At 33.2% G+C, this 24,665-nt stretch overlaps 1 protein-coding gene across 3 annotated transcripts in view; it reads right to left on the bottom strand.

The window, feature by feature from the left end:
- Window positions 1-1,277: 1,277 nt before the first annotated feature.
- Window positions 1,278-24,665, bottom strand: part of RabX1 (RAS oncogene family member RabX1) — a 47,977-nt gene continuing 24,589 nt past the window's right edge. For 2 of the 3 annotated variants that reach the window (XM_069832075.1, XM_069832074.1), the window contains one exon: window positions 1,278-24,066. In XM_069832075.1, the coding sequence (XP_069688176.1) occupies window positions 23,840-24,066 (227 nt within the window). In that variant the 3' untranslated portion in view covers window positions 1,278-23,839. The remainder of the gene's footprint in view (window positions 24,067-24,665) is intronic. The other variant, XR_011333282.1, reaches the window with a different exon arrangement.

Genomic DNA, 24,665 nt, shown 5'->3' on the forward strand with positions numbered 1-24,665 from the left:
TAATAATAATAATAATAATAATAATAATAATAATAATAATAATAATAATAATAATAATAATAATGCATTAGGATATATGGAAGTATGTTGTGAGAAAAGATCTCATCACATAATTTTATTACCATAGCAATTACTCGTGACTTAAATTATAAATCAACAAGAAAAAGAAATGCGGTACGATCACAGAACAGAAGCTTGAAACTAAAGACACCATAGACTTCGGAGTTAAACAATCGGAGAAAATGATGGTAATGGTAATAGTGATAGTGATGGTGATGATGATTATTATTATTATAATTATTATCATCAACAATTAACAATATTAGCCACCGGCATAGCTCAGTCAGCTAAGGTGCTTGTCTGCTGATCTGGTGTTGTGCTCGCATATGGGTTCAATTCCCGCTTGGACTGATTACCTGGTTGAGTTTTTTCGGAGGTTTTCCCCAACTGTAAGGTAATCAGGTAATCTATGGCGAATCCTCGGCCTCATATCGTAAAATATCATTTCGCTATCACCAATCCCATCGACACTAAGTAACCTTGTAATTAATACGACGTTGTAAAAAAAAAACAATTATTAGTGGAGTAAACACCCTTTTAAAAAACACACTGATAGGTTGGTTTTTGGAGTGTTCTTAAGAAAGGGACAGAGAGAGAGAGAGACAGACAGACAGGAAGAGAGAAAATATTGAAGACATAAAATAAATACAAAATTGAAGTCAATTTTTTTATATCTGAGAAGAATTAATTCATAATCATGAAGGATATTGAATACACTTCAATTTTAAACGATATAAAAAGACTATCAGAAATGACAACTTAAATTAATTAGTACAGTGTTAACATTTATTTTGATTTCACACATGGGTGTACAGATTATGACAATGAAATGTGATGTGCTGAAAATCAGTGCTGGAAGGGGGAAAAATACTGCTAATAAATTATTAATAACTATGGTTCATTAGTAAATTCTCCCATAATGAGCATAACTCAACATCATTAATGAGTCGCATTCAAACATGTAATATTCAGCTAAATATCCTATTAAGATGTTGAATCATGAGGAATGTATTCTAGTAAGTCATTCAATAATTCGGCTATTAATATCTGCTTATCTAACATTAAAACACTGTGAGAAGCAGAGTATTCAAAATTTATTATCACTATATAGTAAATGAGTTTATTTAATTTTCCAAAATCTAAAAGTGTTAATACACGTGAAGAAAGACCGTTAATTAATGGTAAGGTTCTGCTTGATGTAAAGAAAATGCAGTGAAATTTGAACGAGTTTTACATATATTTCTTAAAATAACTAAAAAAAAAGTACAATTGTACAATTCATACATTAGATTAACTGTATTTTAGTAACAAAAACATAAATGATATATTCACTAATAAATTATTTGAAATTAACATAATTAGAAATAAAAGATAAGAACAACATAGCAGACACAGATTTTAAAGTTATTAAGGTAATAAAAATACAGAACACTCTCAAATCTATCACATTTCAGTGTCACACACTGTTTCATAATTCTTAACTGTTATATTAGACCGTCTCTATTATTGCTTGTACTCTGTGTTTACACCACACTATCACATCTTGTTATACAACAGAGAAATACAATACAATTCCTATAAAATGAGGAACTAACACTTTGTATTTTTAGCAATATATATTTTTGGTATATTAGGCTCATTAAAAGTAGCCCAAAGTTTACTATGTGATTAAAAAAATATATATCATATTGATATAAAGAAATCATTACACATGTCAATTAATTAAAAAATCGATGACCCAAAGCTAAACAAGGCAGAAGTAACTCAAATTGTTTTAAAATAGATTTCTGTTTGAACATCAATATATCTGCATTTGTTTTATGGCCAGTAAAATGATAAATTACATTTTAAACAGTTGTAAACTTGTATATACCAATTTTATTAAAAAAGAAACATGAGTAACTCTACAAAATACAGGGTGTAACAACTTTAATGTTTAGAATTTCTGGAATATGTTCCCTGACACATTCTACGTTGATTAAACCTAACATACCTATATCCGAAATTGAGAGGTTACAGAGATAACAGAGCTGGAAAAAATAGAACTTCTTGCTGCTCCAAGCATTATACCGTTTATACCAGGCCTATTTTATGGCATTACTAAGTAGAGATACATAAGAAAAGCAGTGAATGAAGGAAATTTTACTTTTAAGAGAAATTAAATTAAAATTGTTTAGGTTACTAAGGAAACGAAACAGACAACAGTTTAAAATAACAGTTGTGAGAAAAATAAACCGTATTGTGACTAGTCTTTTTATTGAGTTTTGACCATTAAAACATGTCTTTTGTGTACACACATCAGGAGTACGCCGACATAGTTTATGTGTATGGACTGTGTGATGGCAATGCAACAGCAGCTGTTTTGGCATATCAAGCACGATTCCCAAATCGTAGGATTCCTAGTGCACAGGTATTTTCACGTGCCTATTGGCAAATTTCAAGAAGTACAGTGTTTGGAATCTTAAGGACATTTTTTTTCAACTTTGCACTGCTTCTTTCATACTCACAATTAGTTGATATTAAAATGTAATATGGTAATAATAAAAATAATGACATAGACATGTCACTTTCGGAAATTAGTGTTACTTCTTTCAGTATTCAGTGATAAAATTAACTCAAAAATTTAACTTTGGGGTACAAATACTCCAAACCTATAGAACTTTGGATATAGGTATGTTAGGTTTAATCGACGTAGAACGTGTCAGGGAACATGTTCCAGAAATTCTAAACATTAAAGTTGTTACACCCTGTATATAACTCACAAACGTTTCCATGGTTTCCTACTGTAATATTACAGGACCTTGAAGTAAGGTTACACATAACAGATCACATTCTTTTCTGTATTTGTGTGTGAGTGTAATATTTTTCGCCATGGAATAACAGAACATGTTTAAGAGCAACTAAAATAGTCTTGTATATAATAATAATTATGTAAATATTAGGTTTCACTGGCCTTATACTAGTTCTTGTCAGTGAATTATGATTATGTGTAAGGGAATCAGAAGGGAAACTGTACAAGGAATGATGCATTAATCTTTGCAAAGACGCCATGTATGACATATCAATGAAGAAGCCCATTCAAAGGAATGATGAAATGTATAGAGATGAAGAAAGTCATGCAAAACATCTGATCAAGTTTGGATTCACGACTTCTAAAAAATGAACGCAAATGTAAATTTTCAATAGCTTCACTACTGGCCATTTATAAAAGCACATTGTTAAAAATATATTTTGTATAATGAAACAATATTTAGAATTCATTAAAAGACCAGGCATATTATTGCTATGGCACTTAGGTATTATTTCTCGACTCTCTTTCAGGAGCTATGAATAGAAGTATGCTAGTGTAACATCAGAATTAATAGTTTACTTCTTTGGTAAATTCTCTTTTTAACATGGACATACTTCATGTCAATTTCAGAAAGTTATACTGAAGCTTTCTTCATCCTATCCTCGCCTTCTTTGGGTCATAAATATAAAACCTCCTACTAATAACTTTGTACATAAGCCACTATGACTATTTGCTAAAGTTTTAATTATTATATTCAAACACAATTTGTTGTAAATATAAAAATACAATATTTGAAAATGTAATGATAATTTTTCACATGTTGATTTAAATTTGTTAAAAAACTAAGTATTTGTCAAAATTGCTAATCCTGCTAGCTGTATCATGCATCAAATAGTAATAATTTTTAGGCTTCTTTCTTTCTATTTTCTTTGTATATATGTTAGCAGAATGAAGTTATAATGTTACTCTAAATGGCGTTAATATGTATTTTATGTTTCTTTCTTATTATAGCAGCGAAACATAAACTGAATATATTAAGTTGTATAAGTGACATGGCAGCAGAGCACTGTTTCTTGCACATTACTATTACACAGATTAACACTAGAAGGACCAACCCATCATTTTGACCCATTTTGATGTTTAATTTATTTGTATCTCCTCTGTGTATTGGCTCATCAATTCGTTCTTCGGGAGTTTTATTAAATTTACTCTCTTTAGGTCCCCTGAAAATTTCAAGTCCTAAACATTATTTATAGGTGTAACAAGTACAACTACCTACAAGGACCAACACGGGTCATTTGGACCGGTCTGCACTCTCTTATTTTCATGCAACAGTAAGCTACAAAAGTTGCTGTTTTATGATCGTCTTTCGCTGTCTAACAATGAAGTCAATATATTGTTACTATGTGGCAAGTTTATTGAATGTATGTGACAAGCAGAGTGCTGCATTGGAGTTAAATCGCTCGCTTGAACTCGGTCGAGTGTCGCACCCTCGAGTGAGATACGATCGGTCGTGATACACTCATAATAAATAGAAGCACAGTACATGGTCATCTCACCGACATGTCTTATCTTGTATGGAAGGCGACAGATAAGATACACATATGTTTTGCTCACACAGTAAAAATAAGGCTTTATTTCCTGCGTTTATGACAAACGTTTAATGGAACAGTCAATGGAACGTACCAAAACAATAACATGAAGTTATAAATAAAATAGTATGAAAAACTTCGATATACAGTTATTACTGCTAATTAATAATTATTCAATATTTTATTTACCACATATATAATATGATAGGTCCATACATAGTGTTCCGCCTATATACTGCGACAATGTAGAAACGTTTTACAAAATATTATTGATATAGCAGTAGATTAATAACAATATAAGTACAGAGATAACGTCACAGAAAATATAATAAAACGAATAATCATGCTGCACAACTGTTACAGACGCAAAGATTAATACACTAATTATTAGAGATTATTATTATTATTATTATTATTATTATTATTATTATTAGAAAACTTGATACAGTTCTTGCATTATCGTGATTGTGTTCTCCGTTTATAATAATCACATTTACATCCAATAACATCTATCAGATGTGACAAAAACAAAATCACTCCTGTGGGGGGGGGGGGAATTTACCTACAACATTTATATTACATTTTAAAGCAAGTTTTATAGTTGTACTATGGAGAGGTTAGTTAAACACTGCAAAGTTTTGAAATGATAAACATCTATGATGTTACTACACAGTTCATCACTGTAACAAGAACGAATGTCTAATGCTCGGCTTATACCGTTCGAGGATTTATCGCTCTTGACAATTTTACCCATCATGCATGTGCGCTACCTACTGGATTATGCTATAACTACTTGGTGCTCGAGCGAAAACGTCCAATGCAGATCTCTGGTGACACGTCTTTCATATTACCTAAAACATTCCCTTCACATAGAAAGAATCCAGTATAGGGCAGCTAAATTTGTTAAAGGTAAAAGAGAAGATGGGAACGATACGATAAAAGAACTTAAATGGGAAACTTTGGAAAACAGACGTAGGAAAACTAGAATAACATCATTGTATAGAGCACATCTAGGTCAGAAAGCATGGGTAGACATAACGGCTCGGTTAGAAAAGCCAACGTACTATGGTAGGAACGATCATGATTTTAAAATCAAATGTAGGAAACAGAAAACGGATGTAGGTAAATTCTCATTTTTAAATAGAACTATAAATGATTGGAATGACTTACCTGCAGTGGTCTTTGAGGGCTGTCCTTCCTTAAGGAGATTCAAGAATAATTTAAAGAGTTGTGTATAAAGTGCAAATTAAAATTAAGGTGACATTCAACATTTAATTTTTTAAGGTGACATGTATTTATCTAGCCTGACGAGTTTACTTCCTTGGTTTGAATTGTAAATTATTTAAAAATAGCGTGTAAGAGGGCCTTAGACTAGAAATGTTTAGTTTAAATGTAGTTCTGTTTATAAGTATGCATAAGAATGCAATTATTTGACTTATTTGAACTGTTGTATCAGTGAAGCGAGGTGAGTCAGTGAAGTTATGGTTTTACAGTGCAGTGAACAGTTCCGATCAGTGATAATTTATAGCGTCAATGAAATGTGTTCTATAGTGTCAGTGAAATGTGTTACAGAGTGTCAGTGAAATGTGTGCTAAAGTGTCAGTGAAATGCGTCATAGTGCCACTACAGGGAATGAGATGAGAGTAAAGTGAAAGACTATTGAAACTTATGTAGGACCTATACATAATTATGTAGGTTGTGTTGTAAAATTAGGTGTTTTATTTTATGTTTTATTATTATTGTGTTAAATTGTATTGTGTATTCTTATTGTATTGTGTATAAAATTGTATATGTGTTGTAAATTTTATTATGTATTGTAAATTTTATTGTGTATTGCTTATCATTTTAACTGTGTATTGTTAATATTGTATATACCACTGCCACGGGTGCTTGCCCACTTGCAGTGTAAATAAATACATACATACATATACTGCTTGATACTCAAAACATACGAACGACAATAGGGAGTTTATAACCACTTTTCTGTGACATTACAATAGAGTTAATATATTTTGGATGACAGTGGGAATTCCTTTGACAACTCTGTGAAGTATTTCATTAGTCTATCTCAATATTCCTATTCGTCATTTATTGCAGTTCTTTTGCAAACATGCCACGAAACTGTTTGAGCGATGAAGAACTTCTGCCTGTAGATATTTCATTTCCTATTAAAAACGTTTGATTAATAAATGAAATTTGATGTGATCTGACAATTATTTAGAAACACTGTCAGAAATAGATTCGAAGAGAGAATACCCAGTTAGTGTTTGTGACAAAGATGGGAATGAGACTGGTGATCCTAATTATATCTCGCAAGACTGCATATCCCAGCAGTGTCCAGAAAACCAGGGAGGAAAACATGTCAGACTGGAGGGTGTCATAGCAGAAATAAGACACCACATGTCTGCGCAAAGTGTGTGGTCAATGTTCTGTAACAATCATGTATGTGTGTGCAAGATGTGATTATAATAACTAGAGCACGGAATTTTAGGTGCTAAAAGTTAAGAATGACAATGAGTGTAGATGAACAGAAGTGGTGCCCGTGAGGAGGGTTTTAAGCTAGTTCATAAGAGTCTGATATGTAATAACAGACAACAGAGTCAGAAGAACTGAACAATGGATTTTGTAAACCGTGCACTAATTTGTAATTGGTGGTTAAGAAGATTAAAGACCTTTAAATAACGATACCAAACGGAAAATACTGAATGACAAGAATGGCATTTCAAAGAAGTGGAGGTATGGCAATGATCTTGTAAATTGTGCGCTAGTTTGTAAGTGGCAGTTAAGAGTATTAGAGACCTTTAGTGGTACCGAAGGGAAAATAATGAATAACATCTCAAAGAAGTGGGGGCATGGCTTCTATATTTATAAACTATAGCAAGGAACAATATTAACTTTTAGCACCTAAAATTCCGGGCTCTAATAATAACCAATAAGCAATAGATACATTCAGAAAACACAAAATACATATTTACAAAATATTTAATATAAAATTGAGTGCACATAAATAATTCATTGCACATGATGTTAAGAACAGAATTGCATCTGAGAAATGGTAGAATTAGTATGTTAATAGTTATACATAGTAAATATAACAAATTTTTTCATCTAAGCATAACATTTTTTAGAAGAAGAGTGTATACCAGTCTCAAATTATGTTCTCAAATTAACTCTCAACCCTTTAATTATAGTCGCCAAGTATGTAGTAAGATATTTCAAATAAAAGTTTCTAATAAGAGAAAAATCGACGATAAAACGTGTGGGTCAAAATGACTAGTGCTGGTCGTACTAGGTAGTTCGAAAGTCCCGGTCCATCTAGTGTTAATTCTGTTGCATTTGGTTCTAGCATAGAATTTATCATGCATTTATAAGAGGTACAAAGATATTTTGGATACATATTCTCCCACAGACTGTAATGTACAATGCCATCTGTAATGCTTTAGCTGCAAGAAGAAGAAAAAAGTCAGTATCGCTAGAATTGCACATTCTCAGATGTCACTTTTCTTATATATTTCATTCGGAGATAAGCTGCACTTACATACTGAATCTTCATACTTCAGTACCATTTTTAAAGACATTATTTCGTATAAAACTTTCTTAAAATTGAAAAGTGAAAGTTGTTAAAAAATGTTAAAAAGGGTAAAACACCTTAATGACAGACAGGCCCATTTTGACACAAATAGTGACACTACCTGGTGTCAAAATGTGTCCATTTATCATTACGTATATTATCTTTTTTAAAACTTTTAACCTTTTAATATTTTATATTTTTATATAAGTGTTAAAGCGAACAACAAAGAATTACATTACTTCAGGAAGTAAAGACACAAAATTCTAAACAATTCTTAAATTATACATTAAATTCAGGACAACTACTTTTTATTTAGGTTTCGTTTAATTGCAGGGTTGTGCCATGACTGTTGAAAACGGTACATTGTGAATACACTGGGTTTGGATCTTGTGAATAAGTATTTTTATCTTTGTTTTGGTGAAACTTGCCCAACAAATACAGGAGACATTGTGCTATTGGTGCAGAGACTGGAACATGTAATAAGCGTGAGAATCAAGCTGGAATTTGCCTTTTGAGATAACAAGATTCCTAATTAATTCTGATACAGGAAATCAATAAAAACTCCGGTCAGAATGGATGACCCTGGAATTTGAACCTATGACCTCCCAAAAATGAGTCTAGTGTTTCATAAGCAAGTCATTTTATTTAGTAGGGAATACTATTACAAAGTGAACAAGCACAGCTGTCATTTTTATCTCAATTGTTAAATATAAATGTGTCATATAGGCCTCTGTGCACAGAAAGGATTTTAACAACTTCATATATTTTATACTGAAAAAATATACAACTACAGAGAGATAATTAAATGCGTAAGGTATGTATTCACAGGAAATCTAAATATAAGTGAAAAATAAATTAAGACTAATAAAATTATATAAAATGTGAAAAATACAATCGTAAAAATATGAAGGCATGTTCTATTAAACTATTCAGGTGACACAGAACTTAAATTCTAATCTCTAACAGGAGTGTTTATTCAATGAGAGAGCTGCAACTTTCCTGTGTTCATATGAAGTACGACACTACAAAATTAGAGCTTTGTACGATCGATATGAATGTTAATGTTGTTAATTCCAAAAATGTTCTTCAATCCAAGAACGAGATGATGAAATCAAGGATTTCATAGGAAACAGGCAAATGTCCACCTTACTAACATAATTATAGATGAAGCAGCCACTAATTCACAACAATATAACACTTCAACATCCAGAAGTCCAGCAGTTGAAGAGTAAGAAACTAATATTTCAAGAAATCATATAGGCTAGTATAAATATCAGTCATGGACTTCTACAATTCTCATCAGCAGAGACCGGTACTTTGTCAGAATGCCTTTTTAAATGTGTTAAATCCATCTTCATTTTGAAAGTAAATCTGTACGAATTATACCTTTGTAATTGAAACGTCACAGTTTTATGTTGTCCTTTTCTGCCTTTTTAAATATAAATGTCTAATTTACAACATAAATGCTTTTTTTTGCCTTTATTTATTTCATTATTTATCTATTATTTATTAATTTATTATTAAAATTGCCTACAGGTATATTTTAATTTATTTCTATAACTGCTACAATGAAAGTGACTTCACCGAATGTATATTACTGTCTTTCAGTTAGTTCATATTCTCTTTGCAACAGTGAGTGCTGCCATGCAAAAATGTATAACAGTAAGCATTTTAATTATCGCTTGTGTTTATTTGACAAGGCAACATTGAGTGTGGGTCTAACATTATTTTTCTTTCAGTTTTCATTGCGACATTGTTGTAGCTAGCTAAGTATTTCATATCACAACATATCAGTACAACCAAACACAAAAATGTACTTTCCAAGGCTACTGGGAAGAAGATTTCTTTGCTTCCAACAGTAATTGCAACATTGAGTCGAAAATCTCAATTTGCATTCGACTTACGTAAAGCTTTTCTTGCTGCTGAAATCCTTTTGTGGAAAGTGATAGGTTGTGAGTCTAGTGCAAGATTTTTGTAACTGCCTTTCATTCCGTATTTTAGCTATTTATAATGCCTTTTTGCCTACCTATTTTAGCTATTTATGATGCCTTTTTGCCTGCCTATTTTAATGATTCATAATGCCTAAACTTCCGGTCTCTGCTTATCAACATCCTCTACACCATGTTCCACGGCATTCAAGAGAATCTGTAAACCACTGCCTGCTGGATCACAGCCTATGGCTGTTTACACTGCCTGCCCAATGAATGGTTATGCGCGAGTAGCCACTAGTTGGCAGGTAGTAACTTTGCATATACTGATAATGTTACCAGCGGTGGGTACTGCCTGCCACCTAGCAGCAAAATAACTCTGATTGAGCAGGCAGTTTATGCAGCTATAGGATGCGATCCAACAGGCAGTGCTGTAAACCAAACAAAAAATTTGTCAATGTCACACTGCAGGAATAGAGAGACTTCACCATAACCATGTTCCTCTGGCAAACCAAACTGAACATTCGCCATTACACCCCAAAAATGGTGTATTGGTGTGTTTTGTTGGACGAATGTTTCGAAGTATGTAATGAAGAACACAGATGCCTAATGTCCAACTGCATTAACGATAAGTGAGCAAATTTATATGTCAAATATACATATTTCTCCGAGTTTCTGTGTAAAATTGATTTCTACTGTTCAACTTCTGAAGAAGACAAAGTGTAGTTCTAAGAAATGAATGAGAACACGATTGTGGAAATACGTGATGTCAGACTAAGTTGAAAAAACTTCCTGAAAGCAGTAAGGGAACATGGAGAGATATAACCTTAATGGAGCAGTTTTTTCTGAAAGAGACCCAAAGCAAAAGAATTGTTCTGGGTACTGAACTCAGAACAACTGATGTTGCTGTGGCTGGTAAAAATAAGCTACTAGTGGTTGGCCTCCAGGAAGTGAATGAAGATTTTGTGAGAGGAAAAGAATTCAACTTATTTCTACTTAATGATTATGCAGTAGCATTGGATAAAGAGTCTCTAAGAGAAGGAGATTATATTGCAATTCGTGCAGCACACGTAGAAGAGAATATCTCTTACCGCAAAAAGAAAGGCTTCCACGACTACCAGACACGCATTGGTATTCCTAAAAAGAAGGAATATAAGATTCTTTTCATGAGAAAGAAGGACAAGAAGCCTCATCATGACAGTTCTACCAAAATTCCTTCCGAAAGTAATGTTGAAGTATTGAATGAAAAGACGAAGTCCAGTCAGTCACAAAAATGTTGATTCTTTGACATCAGTATCCTGTAGACATACTTCAAAACATTCTAAAGAATCATTAACCTCAGATAGACCTTTACCAGAATCAGACCACAGCAGTAGCCAAACTTCTGCAACTAATGAAGGTATATTGAACGAGAATGTGTCTCTGGTCAGCCATAAAAATTGTCGTTCATAAGCACCCTCTATACAAGTTCCAAGACATTCAAAAGGATTAGTAAACCAAACAAAAAATTTGCCAACGTCATACTATAGGAATAGAGAGACTTCACCACAACCATGTTCATCTGGTTTTTCCAAAGTTCCATCTGCAAGTAATGGAGGTGCATTGAATGAGAATTTGTCTCTGGTCAACCATAAAAATTGTGGTTCATAAGCACTCTTTACACATCTTTCAAGTCTGTGCTTCAGTGCTGACCATGACAATATCTTTGAAAATTACTGGAGTGCAAGAGGACAAATGAATTTATTGCCAAACGCCTGGCATTAGAAAACAACGCATGTTTCAAGACATTCAAGAGGATCAGTAAACCAAACAAAAAATTTGCCAACGTCACACTGTAGGAATAGAGAGATTTCACCACAACCATGTTCCTCTGGTTTTTCCAAAGTTCCATCTGCAAGTAATGGAGGTCCATTGAATGAGAATTTGTCTCTGGTCAGCCATGAAAATTGTGGTTCATCAGCACTCTTTACACATGTTTCAAGACATTCAATTATTAATTTTGAACTTCGGAAATGCGGCTTTTCTTCCACATCTGTTGTGTGTACATCACTTGTCAATGGACTCGCAATATTTACAGATGAATCATGTTGAGAAAATAATGGTTTTATCTTCGTGTTTGAAGGTGATATAAATTGGTTCACTATTAACTTCCATTTTCTGTTGATTTTTACGTTCTTCAATTTCTCTGAGAAAGGAAATACACCTGTATCATCTTTGGAAAAACCAGATGAACATGGTTGTGGTGAAGTCTCTCTATTCCTATGGTGTGACATTGCAAATTTTTTGTTTGGTTTACTGATCCTCTTGAATGTCTTGAAACATGTGTAGAGGGTGCTGATGAACCACAATTTTTATGGCTGACCGGAGACACATTCTCGTTCAATACACCTTCATTACTTGCAGATGTTTGGCTACTGCTGCTGTCTGATTCTGGTAAAGGTCTATCTGAGGTTAATGATTCTTTAGAATGTTTTGAAGTATGTCTACAGGATACTGATGTCAAGGAACCAATATTTTTCTGACTGACTGGACTTCGTCTTTTCATTCAATACTTCAACATTACTTTCAGAAGGAATTTTGGTAGAAATGTCATGATGAGGCTTCTTGTCCTTCTTTCTCATGAAAAGAATCTTATATTCCTTCTTTTTAGGAATACCAATGCGTGTCTGGTAGTCGTGGAAGCCTTTCTTTTTGCGGTAAGAGATATTCTCTTCTACGTGTGTTGCACGAATTGCAATATAATCTCCTTCTCTTAAAGACTCTTTATCCAATGCTACTGCATAATCATTAAGTAGAAATAAGTTGAATTCCTTTCCTCTCACAAAATCTTCATTCACTTCCTGGAGGCCAACCACTAGTAGCTTATTTTTACCAGCCACAGCAACATCAGTTGTTCTGAGTTCAGTACCCAGAACAATTTTTTTGCTTTGGGTCTCTTTCAGAAAAAACTGCTCCATTAAGGTTATATCTCTCCATGTTCCTTACTGCTTTCAGGAAGTTTTTTCAACTTAGTCTGACATCACGTATTTCCACAATCGTGTTCTCATTCATTTGTTAGAACTACACTTTGTCTTCTTCAGAAGTTGAGCAGTAAAAATAAATTTTACACAGAAACTCGGAGAAATATGTATATTTGACATATAAATTTGCTCACTTATCGTTAATGCAGTTGGACATTAGGCATCTGTGTTCTTCATTACATACTTCGAAACATTCGTCCAACAAAACACACCAATACACCATTTTTGGGGTGTAATGGCGAATGTTCAGTTTGGTTTGCCAGAGGAACATGGTTATGGTGAAGTCTCTCTATTCCTGCAGTGTGACATTGACAAATTTTTTGTTTGGTTTACTGATTCACTTGAATATATCTTGAAACATATGTAGAGGGTGCTGATGAACCACAATTTTTATGGCTGACCAGAGACAAATTCTCGTTCAATGCACCTCCATTACTTGCAGATGGAACTTCGGAAAAACCAGAGAAACACGGTTGTGGTGAAGTCTCTCTATTCCTTTGGTGTGATGCTGGCAAATTTTTTGTTTGGTATACTGATTCTCTTGAAATCTTGAAACATGTGTAGAGGTTGCTTATGAACCACAATTGTTATGGCTAACCAGAGACAAACTCTCATCAATGCACCTCCATTACTTGCAGATGGAACTTTGGAAAAACCAGAGGAACACAGTTGTGTTGAAGTCTCCCTATTCCTTCGGTGTGATGCTGGCAAATGTTTTGTTTGGTTTACTGATTCTCTTGAACATCTTGAAACATGTGTAGAGGGTGCCGATGAACCACAATAAATTGTTATGGCTGACGAGAGACAAATTCTCATTCAATGCACCTCCATTACTTGCAGATGGAACTTTGGAAAACCAGAGGAACACGGTTGTGGTGAAGTCTCTCTATTTCTTTGGTGTGACATTGGCAAATTTTTTGTTTGGTTTGCTGATTCTCTTGAATGTCCTGAAACATTTGTAAAGGGTGCTGATGAACCACAATTGATTTAAAACAAGAGCTACACGACCCTATAGTTGAACCGAATTGAATGACTTTGCAAAGCATTTGAAGTGGCCCCACTTAAACAACCATAATCAAAGTAAAAAAGGTTGAGTTCACTAGTAAGTTCCTACTTTCTGTGTATTCCATATATTATAAATAAAGTTAACTTAGTTCATGACATATGAAATGGATGATATATGAAAATGGTTTTAATTTTTAATCTCCTGAAAACTTTGCTCGCATAAACACTTGACAAATATAGCAATACAATGAAGGCATATGGGGAATATGAAGTAGAGCTGCACACTTTCATGTCTTCAGCACTAGAATGAATAAAGAATTCCGCAAAAACTGAAGAACTGAAAATTACTTCATGACAAAGAAGTTTATTTAAAATATTATATCCTGATCATAAGGATTGGTCCTTGAGTCAAAAAAGTAAACATAAACTCCAGATCTCTACATTGTTATAAATTATTGATCAGGCATTTTTGTTTGGGTACAATTTTGAAAGCTGTGATTGGAAATTTGTCACTGGAAAAACCCAAAAGATATCATTCTTAAATTGACCAGTATTGCAAAATCAGTGGGTTGAAGTTTGAGGAAAACATAAATAGAAAAAACAATTTTCACTGATTATGAGAAAGTAGAATGATTAGAGATCTATTGGATCAGGCTTGAAAACTGTTGAAAATAAACAAATTAAAATGAGGACCATCCAGTCTCAACTAGATTTAAATTGAAGGACTAAGGGAACAAGAAACTTCTTTGGTTAATATATTCATCTGCCACCACTGTCTTATCCACAAGGACGAATGATAACTAAAGAAAAACTAAACGACATATTTTATGTTTTCAGGTACTTTCCTCCAATTCTTTACCACTTTTGTATCAGTCTTAAAGTGAATAATGTGCAAGACATTCCTTTAAGTTTTCATAAAGATGATGAACAGGTATTTGTACCTTTAAAAGTACATTTAGTAATGTGAGGTTTGTCAATTAAATTTTGTATTTGACTAACCAGCATAGATTGAAAAGAAATTCAAGGCGTATATGTGAATTTGTTTTTTTTTTTTCATTATCTCCAAAAACGTTAATTATATAATTGTTAGTTTATTTGTACCTTTTTCACTTAGTGCTTTAATATTATTTGATCAAACTTTTTAATGTATCCAGAAAGATGTCAATAAAGTCCATTAACCAGGATTTCTTCTAACAAATGAGTACTACTTTGATTGGTGTTCATTATAGGTGCCCCCCACAAGTAGCCAGAGTTAAGGTGTGGTCAATATGTGTTGCAGAGTTGAGTCTCATACAACTGGTATTGAGGAACTTTAATTTGTTTCTTTAGGATTTATGGTTGTGCAGTATAAAAGAATGTGTTCCAGATATTCTTCATTATTACTACATCACAGACAAATGGGACTATCAGAAAGGTGAAATTGGTAGACATAACTATGTGACAATATAACCTGTTCTGACTGTTGTTAAAAATGTTTGAATATGTTTTGACAAGTTTTTTTGTACATTTTTAGGTAATTTGGTTTCATTTGCAGGCCTGTAAAATTTTTCCGTTGTCAGAAAACAAGTTTGTGTTGATCCATAGGTTTGTAAAAAGAGAGTAGATTGAAATACAAGCAAAAAGTCTTTGTTGCAAATGTGTTGCCTGTTTTGCTATGTTATAAACTTTCTCACTTCAACATTTACCACAGTGCCCAGGTATCTATCCAATATAATTAAAAAAAAAATAAATAAATAAAATTTGTTCCCTAAATTTAACCGTGCTTATTTTAACTTTATCCTCAATATCTTAATTTCTATAAAGTAGCCTACCTATAGAACAGTTACTTCTGGCTTGTAATAATTACAGTTTTTTCTCTTTCTTTTCTCTTCCAAACAAGAAATATTACCATTTTTATGTGATAGTTTGAAGCATGGAAGTTCTAAACCAGCTAAGTGCCATTTTTATCAATTTGTAGTTTTGCAAGTCAAAATAGTCTATGTGCCAAGCCAAATTAATAGGCCATATTGAAAGAACTGGTAGGCTCTAAGTCGTCTATAAGTGGTTCCTATAGCTGTCCAGATAGTGTATCATGTATGTCTGGCATCCACGAAGTTCTAAATCACTTGTGTGGTCAGGTATAACCACATAACTCAGCTGACATCTTTGAAGGTATTTGTGTGTGTTGAGCTTCGTTCATAATGTGTGATGATTAGAGCTAGGATTTTGATGAAATTACATCTTTTTTCTAGTAAGCCAGAAACATAGCTGCTTGAGTATTTATATATTATGTGATAAACTGAGTGTTTGAAGACATATTTGTCAGGGCATTTTTTTTTTTTTTTTTTTTTTTTTTTTTTGCATTTTTGTCTGTTTCAACTCATAAGAGCATCTTTTGTTTTATTCGGTCATTTTTTTTTTAGGTATTTTCATTTAATTTTGGACATAAATCCCCATTATTAATGTAAAATAATGTTTATTTTCTTTGATATATTCTTTACATATTTTGTCCATTAATACCCATTATTTTGCATAATATTTTAATCGTTTTTCTACACAAATATTTTCATTTAACGTAGCACACTCCATTTAATGGATCAGTCCAACCACCCCTTCAATAAAGACTCCTCTATACCTGCTAATTCCGGATAAGAGTGGCCTTGTGGTAGACTACATGGAAACTAAAAGTAAAGTAAATCCATGGTGCTACAGCCCATGAAGGGTCAAGACCGACCAGCTGACTGCTGACCTCACGTCCACATGCCGAAGAAGAGGTGAATGATCAAGCATATATACAGTAAATATAATTAAAGAGCACTACTTATAAAAAATTATGTAAAATTTAATTAAATTACTAGTCTAAATATTAAGTAGTACAAAACCTCTTTTCCTATTAAGGCAATTATGTAAGATAAATTTTTTGGGCATTTTTGAAAGATTTTTAGGTCATAAATGCATTGTTTTTGGGACTTTTTTCATGATTTATAGGTCATCAAAATCCTAGCCCTAGTGATGATAATATAACAAATGTAGAAGATAATGCCAGGAAAAAGAGAACGGACGATTTAAGGATATTCAACATATGAAGGCTAATTCTTATCTTACAATATATAAGAAGGAAAAGAGAGTAAAAACTCCGCCATCTGCTCAGGTAATTCTACCCTCAACTGCACTGCTATTCTTGCAGTTTCTTCTAATTTATTATTATTATTATTATTATTATTATTATTATTATCATCATCATCATCATCTTGCTTACAGGCTACTTGTTGCTGTAAGTTCCAGTGTAAACAAGTTTCCAGTGTTACAAAAAAGACCTTGTTCAACCGCTACTATTCTCTACACGATGACATATAACAGAAGAGCTATTTTCTTGGGCTTATTTAAGTCATACCAATAAAAAGACGCCGTCGTGGAAACTATGATGACAAATCTACAAGCAGATAGTATACTGTATTACAATCTACCTGATGTGCTGGCAAATATATTCAAGTATGTAGAAACACTTTCATGGACATATTTTCTGTCACTCAAAACATGATATTTACCTTGACAAAGAAAAAGAGAGAGAGAGACTTTGCACATATGAGAATAAACAAGGCCGAACCCATTTTAAATTTACTGATGGGGATAGAAAATTGATCATCAAGCACATAAAATCCATTCCTACGGAAGTTAAGTCATTACAACAGACAAAAGTCAGTTGACAAACAGTATCTAAGTTCTGATTTAAATTTACATCGACTATGGAGGGCTTATTTTGAACTGCAACCGAAGGACATTGTGATATAAAAGTTCTACTGTAAAGTTTTCCTTGAGGATTTTCGTCATTACAGCTTCAGAAAGTCACGAGTGGATACCTGCAAGAATTGTGATAGCTTCAAATTCAATCAAATAGTAGCAATAAGGTTAAATCTTAGCAGGCCAAGACACATTTAAAGCTTCATCATCGGAAGACTAAGAAAGCCTTTAAAGCAACGAAGGAAGACTGTATAGAATAAACCCTGCCAGACGGTGAAACATGCACCATCATGATGGATATGCAAAAAGTTTTCCAGCTTCCTTTTCCGACATATTCTGCAATGTAAGTTGGCCTGATACAATTTTCGTGTTCACGTCCATGATACTTCTGATGGAATTATGTGCTTATGACACAGGGCGAAGCATCTAGAGGAGGCAATGAAATGGCATGCATCTGCTCTGCTGCATGCACTCAATGACACAAAAGCACATTGGTCAAACAAAAAGAAATTGATTATATGGAGTGACAATTGCGCAGGACTGATCAAAATAGAGTGTAGGTGTTTCTGTACTTATTTCTGGTTGCAGTGAGCTTGTATATATATTTCTTGCAGATGGCCGCAGCTTCTCTGCCTCAGATCATGACTTTGCATTGATAGAAAAGAGATGGAAGACCAGCAAATTTCAAGTCATGGAGGATCCTGAAGCTGTCAAAGAAGCAAGACCATCAAAACTCGTTAAAACTTTAAACATGGCAGATAGATTTCTAGACTTATACACAGCGTCAAAGAAATGAATTACTACAAAGAATCTAAAGATCAGTAAATTGTGTTGGATACGAGTTGATAGGAACAAGAGAGGTATATTTAGTATGAAAGTTTCATTGAATTTGATAATTGGACAGATCATAATGTTTTATGCAAAGGAGTAAAAAAATAAAGATTTCCTGAACTTGAAATTGCAATCCTTCACTGATCATACGGAGGTGCTAACAAGAAAAAAGACTTACTGAAAATAGAGTACATTCGCGAAGAGAACAGGAAGTTTTACTTTGACTTGATTGCTAACTAAAACACGTTCCATGTTTGCTATAACATAATTTAACATTTTAATTTGTAATGAATAGTAATAATTTAAAATTTTGTTTCAAAATGACACCTAGATATTAAAAAAAGTGTCACATAGTTTATATGGCACAGAGATTATTTCTGTTTCTTGTGTCTTAAGATTTCTTTTTCTCAGATATTAGTTTAGTCATGTTTTTGAAACCTAAACATATGGTTTTCTTTGTCAAAAGATACTTATGTGATTTCTTTCACTACAATAAAAATAAAACAGTTATAAAATTACACAGTTTTTCTTGAATAACTCAAAAACATGATTTTGACACTTAGTTGGTTTAGAAATTCCATGCTACATTTATCCTACACCCACTTTTACATAGCAATTTTTAGACAAAGATATGACCAAATTGTCAACAAAACAGAGTTGTCATTCACACAAAGATAATGTAAGCTGATTTCAGAGACTGGTCAACAATCCAATCTTACACATATTGATTAATAAAATCAGAAATCAAACAGAATACACATCAGAAAATCCTGCTCTGTTCTGTAGATCTACAACTCTACTGCCTTTGATAACTCATTTTATTAATGGGTGCTCACTGCACTTCTGCCAGCAAATGTTCATATCAGATCGCAATGGTGCTAATTGTTAATAAAACACTATACTACTGTTGTAACTCTCCTGTTCCTACATTTCAACAATCAATAAAACTCATTAACTTGGATATAAATACTACACAAAAATCAAATTGAATAAATCCCAGGCAAGAGTTTAGTTCAGTACATTCACATTCCAATGTGCAATAGTACTAATTTGTCACACAGTTGCGACTATGTTCTTAGGTTAATGTTACATTATATTTATATAAACAGCTAATTTCTCCTTCATTTGTTATACTGTGTAAGTACAGCACTCAACTTAAAGTCACGACGAAATATCAAGTTTAACAAATTAAATGACACTGATCTCATATTTTCTTCTCATACTATATATCCATTCAATACAATTTAAGAAATACTATATTACGAGAAAATCCCTCCCCATTTCTTTCTTTTTAAGTATTACACAGAATTTCGATAATGTTATAATTGTTTCCAACTATACGTCATTGAGTTGAGAAAACATATCTTAATAAACAGCAGCTTATTAGTTTTATTTTAATGGGTTATTCTAAAAAAAAAAAAAAAAGCGATGTTTGAATCTGGGTCATGTATGTAAAATTAAATACTTAAACATTAATGAAGCTGTGGACACAACTGAAAAAATATAATATATATCATGCCAATGAATTTACATACTGATTGACAGGTAAAAGAATAAAATCAACTCATTAGGAATGTGATCACAGTTTCCTGCTGAAGAAGATGTAACAACAGAATGTTAAGCAAATAGATCCTAATGCATATAATCAATACACTATATATGTTTAACCAGTCACTCCAAAGTCTTTCTGTAGTCTTGTATAATACATTACTACTTGAGACCATGTGTGGTTCTTTTAATGGTTTGTACTTGAATGGTAGAACACAGCTGTGCCCATGTATGATTCAATAATATATTGACGTCACTGTTTTGTTACGAAAGCACGAAAAACAAAACAGCTTCCACCTCACTTCATAGTGCAGATTAATTCTTTTGTCTATCGATCAATATCTTCTCTTGATACACTATATAATGAAATTCATTCAAAGAATTTTCTTAGTTACACTTTTTACATCTGTAAGTTAAGAATATTTTGTACAATGGAAACATTTTCTACATCACAAAATGTAGACATAAAAAAAATGGAAAACTGGAGGATTGTCAAATTTATATAAGTATCAAATACTGAAATAATTATAATATTTCTTCCAATAGTCATTACCGTAAAATGAAATTCCAGTTTCGTAATAAATCTGAGCTCTGAAGAGAAAAAATATCAATAAAAATATGAATTTGTTTCACATAAACAAGAAAAATGAATGCAAAATATTTTCAATGAATTAGGTACTTATTTAAATGCACTATTAAAATCAAATGCAAAAACAAGCGTAACATATTGTTAAAGAATTTCACATACTATGCTCTACAATGTTACATACCAGGTGTACAAGAATATCGGAGTTTTAAGATTGTATGATGTCTTTCACCTCCGATATAAAATAATAAGTCTTCGAGTGTAATAAAAACACGCACTACAAGTTTTCAATGTTACACAATCCAGCCTGTAGTCGAGTTCTTTCCATACTTTGGTCGGTATGTCTGGTGTAATGGAGGAAACAGCCACAACAATCCTGCATCTCAATTCAGGTAGGTTAACACCCAATCTTTGACACATCCCCAGAGAAAGGAGTCACATGGGGGCGAGATTGAGAGACCTTGGAGTCTGTCTGTACTCTTTGCCTTACACTGGCACCCTGTTGTCTCGAACTTGTTATACCATCATCAATTGTTGTTGTCAGATGGGATCACATCACAAATTACTGATGTTAAAACGTCTCCTGAACTGTAACTACCGAAATGCACTTCACAAGCTTCAGAACACAGCTTTACACTCAGAAGTCATCGCTATCTTTAACAGTGGCGCTACCATGCAATAGGGTGAGGTAACAACTTTTTACATAGAGAAATAAAATATTTCACAGCTAATCTTCCATTTCATATGGGATACAAACATCTATTGCTGCTTACAGAGGCACACAAACCACTTCAATCTCCGATATTCTTTTGTGTACACGAGGTATAATGTGACATGAATTTCACATACAAATCAGGACTGTAACATTCTTTTAACGGTGTATAATAAAACTATGGGGTCCGGCCATTTAATCCATGAATATTTCGCACAAGGGACAATTCACTCAAAATATTTCACCCAAGAAAATTCATTCAAGAATATTAATTCAAAGATAATTCGCCCAACATATTTCATTCTTACCCTCACCCTAGGAACATTCATCCAACAATATTCCCATATCCCTATCCATGGTAATATGGTAATATTTCAATTTTATAGGCTATATAGTTTTAAATTACCACTTGCTCATACATCAGTACACAGTTTTAAATTTCAGGTTGCTCATAAATGGTCTAATGAGCGACCAGGGAGAAATTATACAAAGTGAAAGGAATGAAATGATTTTGGTCCACAGAGGACATCTATACAACTTGCACTCAAGAAATTCTAACAGAACTAAATTGTATTAGGTTTGTAGAAGAAAACCAAACTGCACGAAACGGGCTATTACTACAGTGCTGGATCCTAATGATGTACAGATCTTGAAGGCTATTGATCACGATCATCCACCATTGCTAGAACAAGTGGAAGACCTAAGGCATTGTATTGAGCTAAAGAGAGCTGCAGAGAATGAGCCTGTTGCGGGTCCACCGCAAATTACCCAACGTGACCTGGAGAGTGTACCATTAGGAGTGCTTCCGTTCCTTCCTTTGCGTGAGTCACTAAAAAGGAACATAAATAAAAGACATCAGAGAAAATTTCTCTCAAACCCAAAGTCACTATCAGATCTTCATGCTTTACCGCAAGAATTCCGAATAATAACAAGTGGTGAACAGTTTTTGAAGTTTGATAGTTTTGATGACCATGACAATGATGATGAAGATGATTTTGATCAAATAATAATACTTTCTTCGAAATCCCACCTACGGAAGCTGTCCTGTTCTGCAACCTAGTGTATAGACGGGACATTCCATACAGCTCCAGACATATTAACATGAATATTATAAATTTGGGACAATTTTCTTTGGTTAAACTTTCTTTTAGATTAATAATTTTGGGCAAATTATCCAATGGACGACTGTTCCGAGGATGAAAATGCTCCTGGGCGAAAATTCCCTGGGTGAATTGGCACCAAACCTAAAACTATAGATAAATCAAAAGATATACAGTACTATGAAAAATTAAGCCGGAGTTTCAATACAAATTACTTGAACCTGATACAGAAAGTGTTTCATCAGTTATATATACATTTACATATTCACCATTAACAATTACAAGGGCTGAGCAATTTGTGATGTTCCTTCTCCACTGAGAATTCTGCAATATTTGGGGGGGGGGGGGTAAATGAAGTAACTCATAGAATTATTTTTCTCTACTCTTAGCCACATTCGACCCACCATATACCAAATTATACAATCAAATTTAAAATTTTTCCCTCACTATACTTTCAACACTAACTGCATTAAAAGTAGAAGCATGAGAGAATTCAAAACAATAACGTCTGTATTTTTATATTTTCTTCCTCAAATATTAAACATTATTAATCCTACAATAACACTCCAATATGACAAACATTTACTCTAATTTGAAAGTATTAACGATCTAAACAGAAATCCAGTTTTTGAATGACAGAGTGGTTTACAAAATACCCGTATGACATGTTACCATCAAATGCTGTATCTAATTATACATTTTAAATTCAGATAAAAGATTACTCTTGAACAAACTTTGAATGCATTAATGTAAATAAAATTTATTTGCACAAAATTGATACTATGTGGAACAATATGTTGAATAAGTTTTTTAAAGAAATTCTTATTTTAAATCAGAGTTTAAAAATTTCTGCCCAGAAAAATTTTCTGGATGAAATTGAAAACTGGCTTTGTTGGATAAACATTTTTACGAAATTTGATTCAGTTATAGAAATAATCAAGTGCCCTGATAGTATATATTTCTTTAAAGTGTATAAACAGAACATCTTCGTCAAAGATGACAACAGTGGAAAAAAGTAAACTTGTATCCAGATAATTCTAACAGTTTAGAGTTGTTTTATTATGGATTATTAGTGGTAATACGTAGATAAGAATGTTGCTAAGATAAGAATGTTGCTAAGAATATTTGCAATTTTATTTTATTCCTATAACGTTAATATAACGAATAATGTCATGACTTAAATCTTATCCTTGCAGAAGGGCCTGCTTTCGAAATCATGTGAAATTATTTATTTATTAAAGCCTTGGAGGTATTTCTGATTTACCTTGCTGAAGTCTTATAAAATTACTATAGTTTTGTCCATAGTATTTAAAATCTGTTGCTAGGACTGCCCAACAAACGAAATGGAAGACAATAATGTTAACATTCTGATGTCCTAGCAACACATTGGTGTTCTCTCCACTTCTGCATGTGCTACAGATGTATTCTGCAGAGAGTACTGGTTAGAAGAATCTCCATCCCCTTCCAGAAGAGTATTTTTGCCCATAGTTGAAATAGGACTCAACGGATCTGCAGAATCATAAATTCTAAGGCTGGAGCAAAGAGAATCTTGGCTTAAACGGATGAGGCCCATTGCTGTATTGAGGAACACGTCTTCTATTCCTATAAGTAAATAACATCAACAATAAAGATCACAAGACGATAGAGGTAATGAAAATAGGTAAGGACTATGGTGGAGGCTAGCTAAGATAGTGAAGTAGGCTATAATATGTAGAAAATTAGTGAAATCTGAAAATGGAATGTATACAAGAAACAGCATAATAACGAACATATTGAACAATGGTGTAGTAACAAATGTGTGAACTGAAAATCAAGAACAGAGTTGTAAAAGTGTCAATTTTGAATGAATTAGAGGAATGTAATAGGAAGTTAAGAAAGAAGAGAGAGATAATGAAAACAGGTGAGGAGTATTTTTTATTGGGTTATTTTACGACGCTGTATCAACATCTAGGTTATTTAGCATCTGAATGAAATGAAGGTGATAATGCCGGTGAAGTGAGTCTGGGGTCCAGCACCGAAAGTTACCCAGCATTTGCTCGTATTGGGTTGAGGGAAAACCCCGGAAAAAATCTCAACCAGGTAACTTGCCCCGACTGGGATTCGAACCCGGGCCACCTGGTTTCGCGGCCAGACGGCTGACCATTACTCCACAGGTGTGGACGTGAGGAGTATGGTGGAGGAGGCTAGCTAGGATAGCGAAG

The sequence above is a fragment of the Periplaneta americana genome, chromosome 1 (genome assembly GCF_040183065.1).
Source record: "Periplaneta americana isolate PAMFEO1 chromosome 1, P.americana_PAMFEO1_priV1, whole genome shotgun sequence".
In the NCBI taxonomy this organism is placed as follows: Eukaryota; Metazoa; Arthropoda; class Insecta; order Blattodea; family Blattidae; genus Periplaneta; species Periplaneta americana.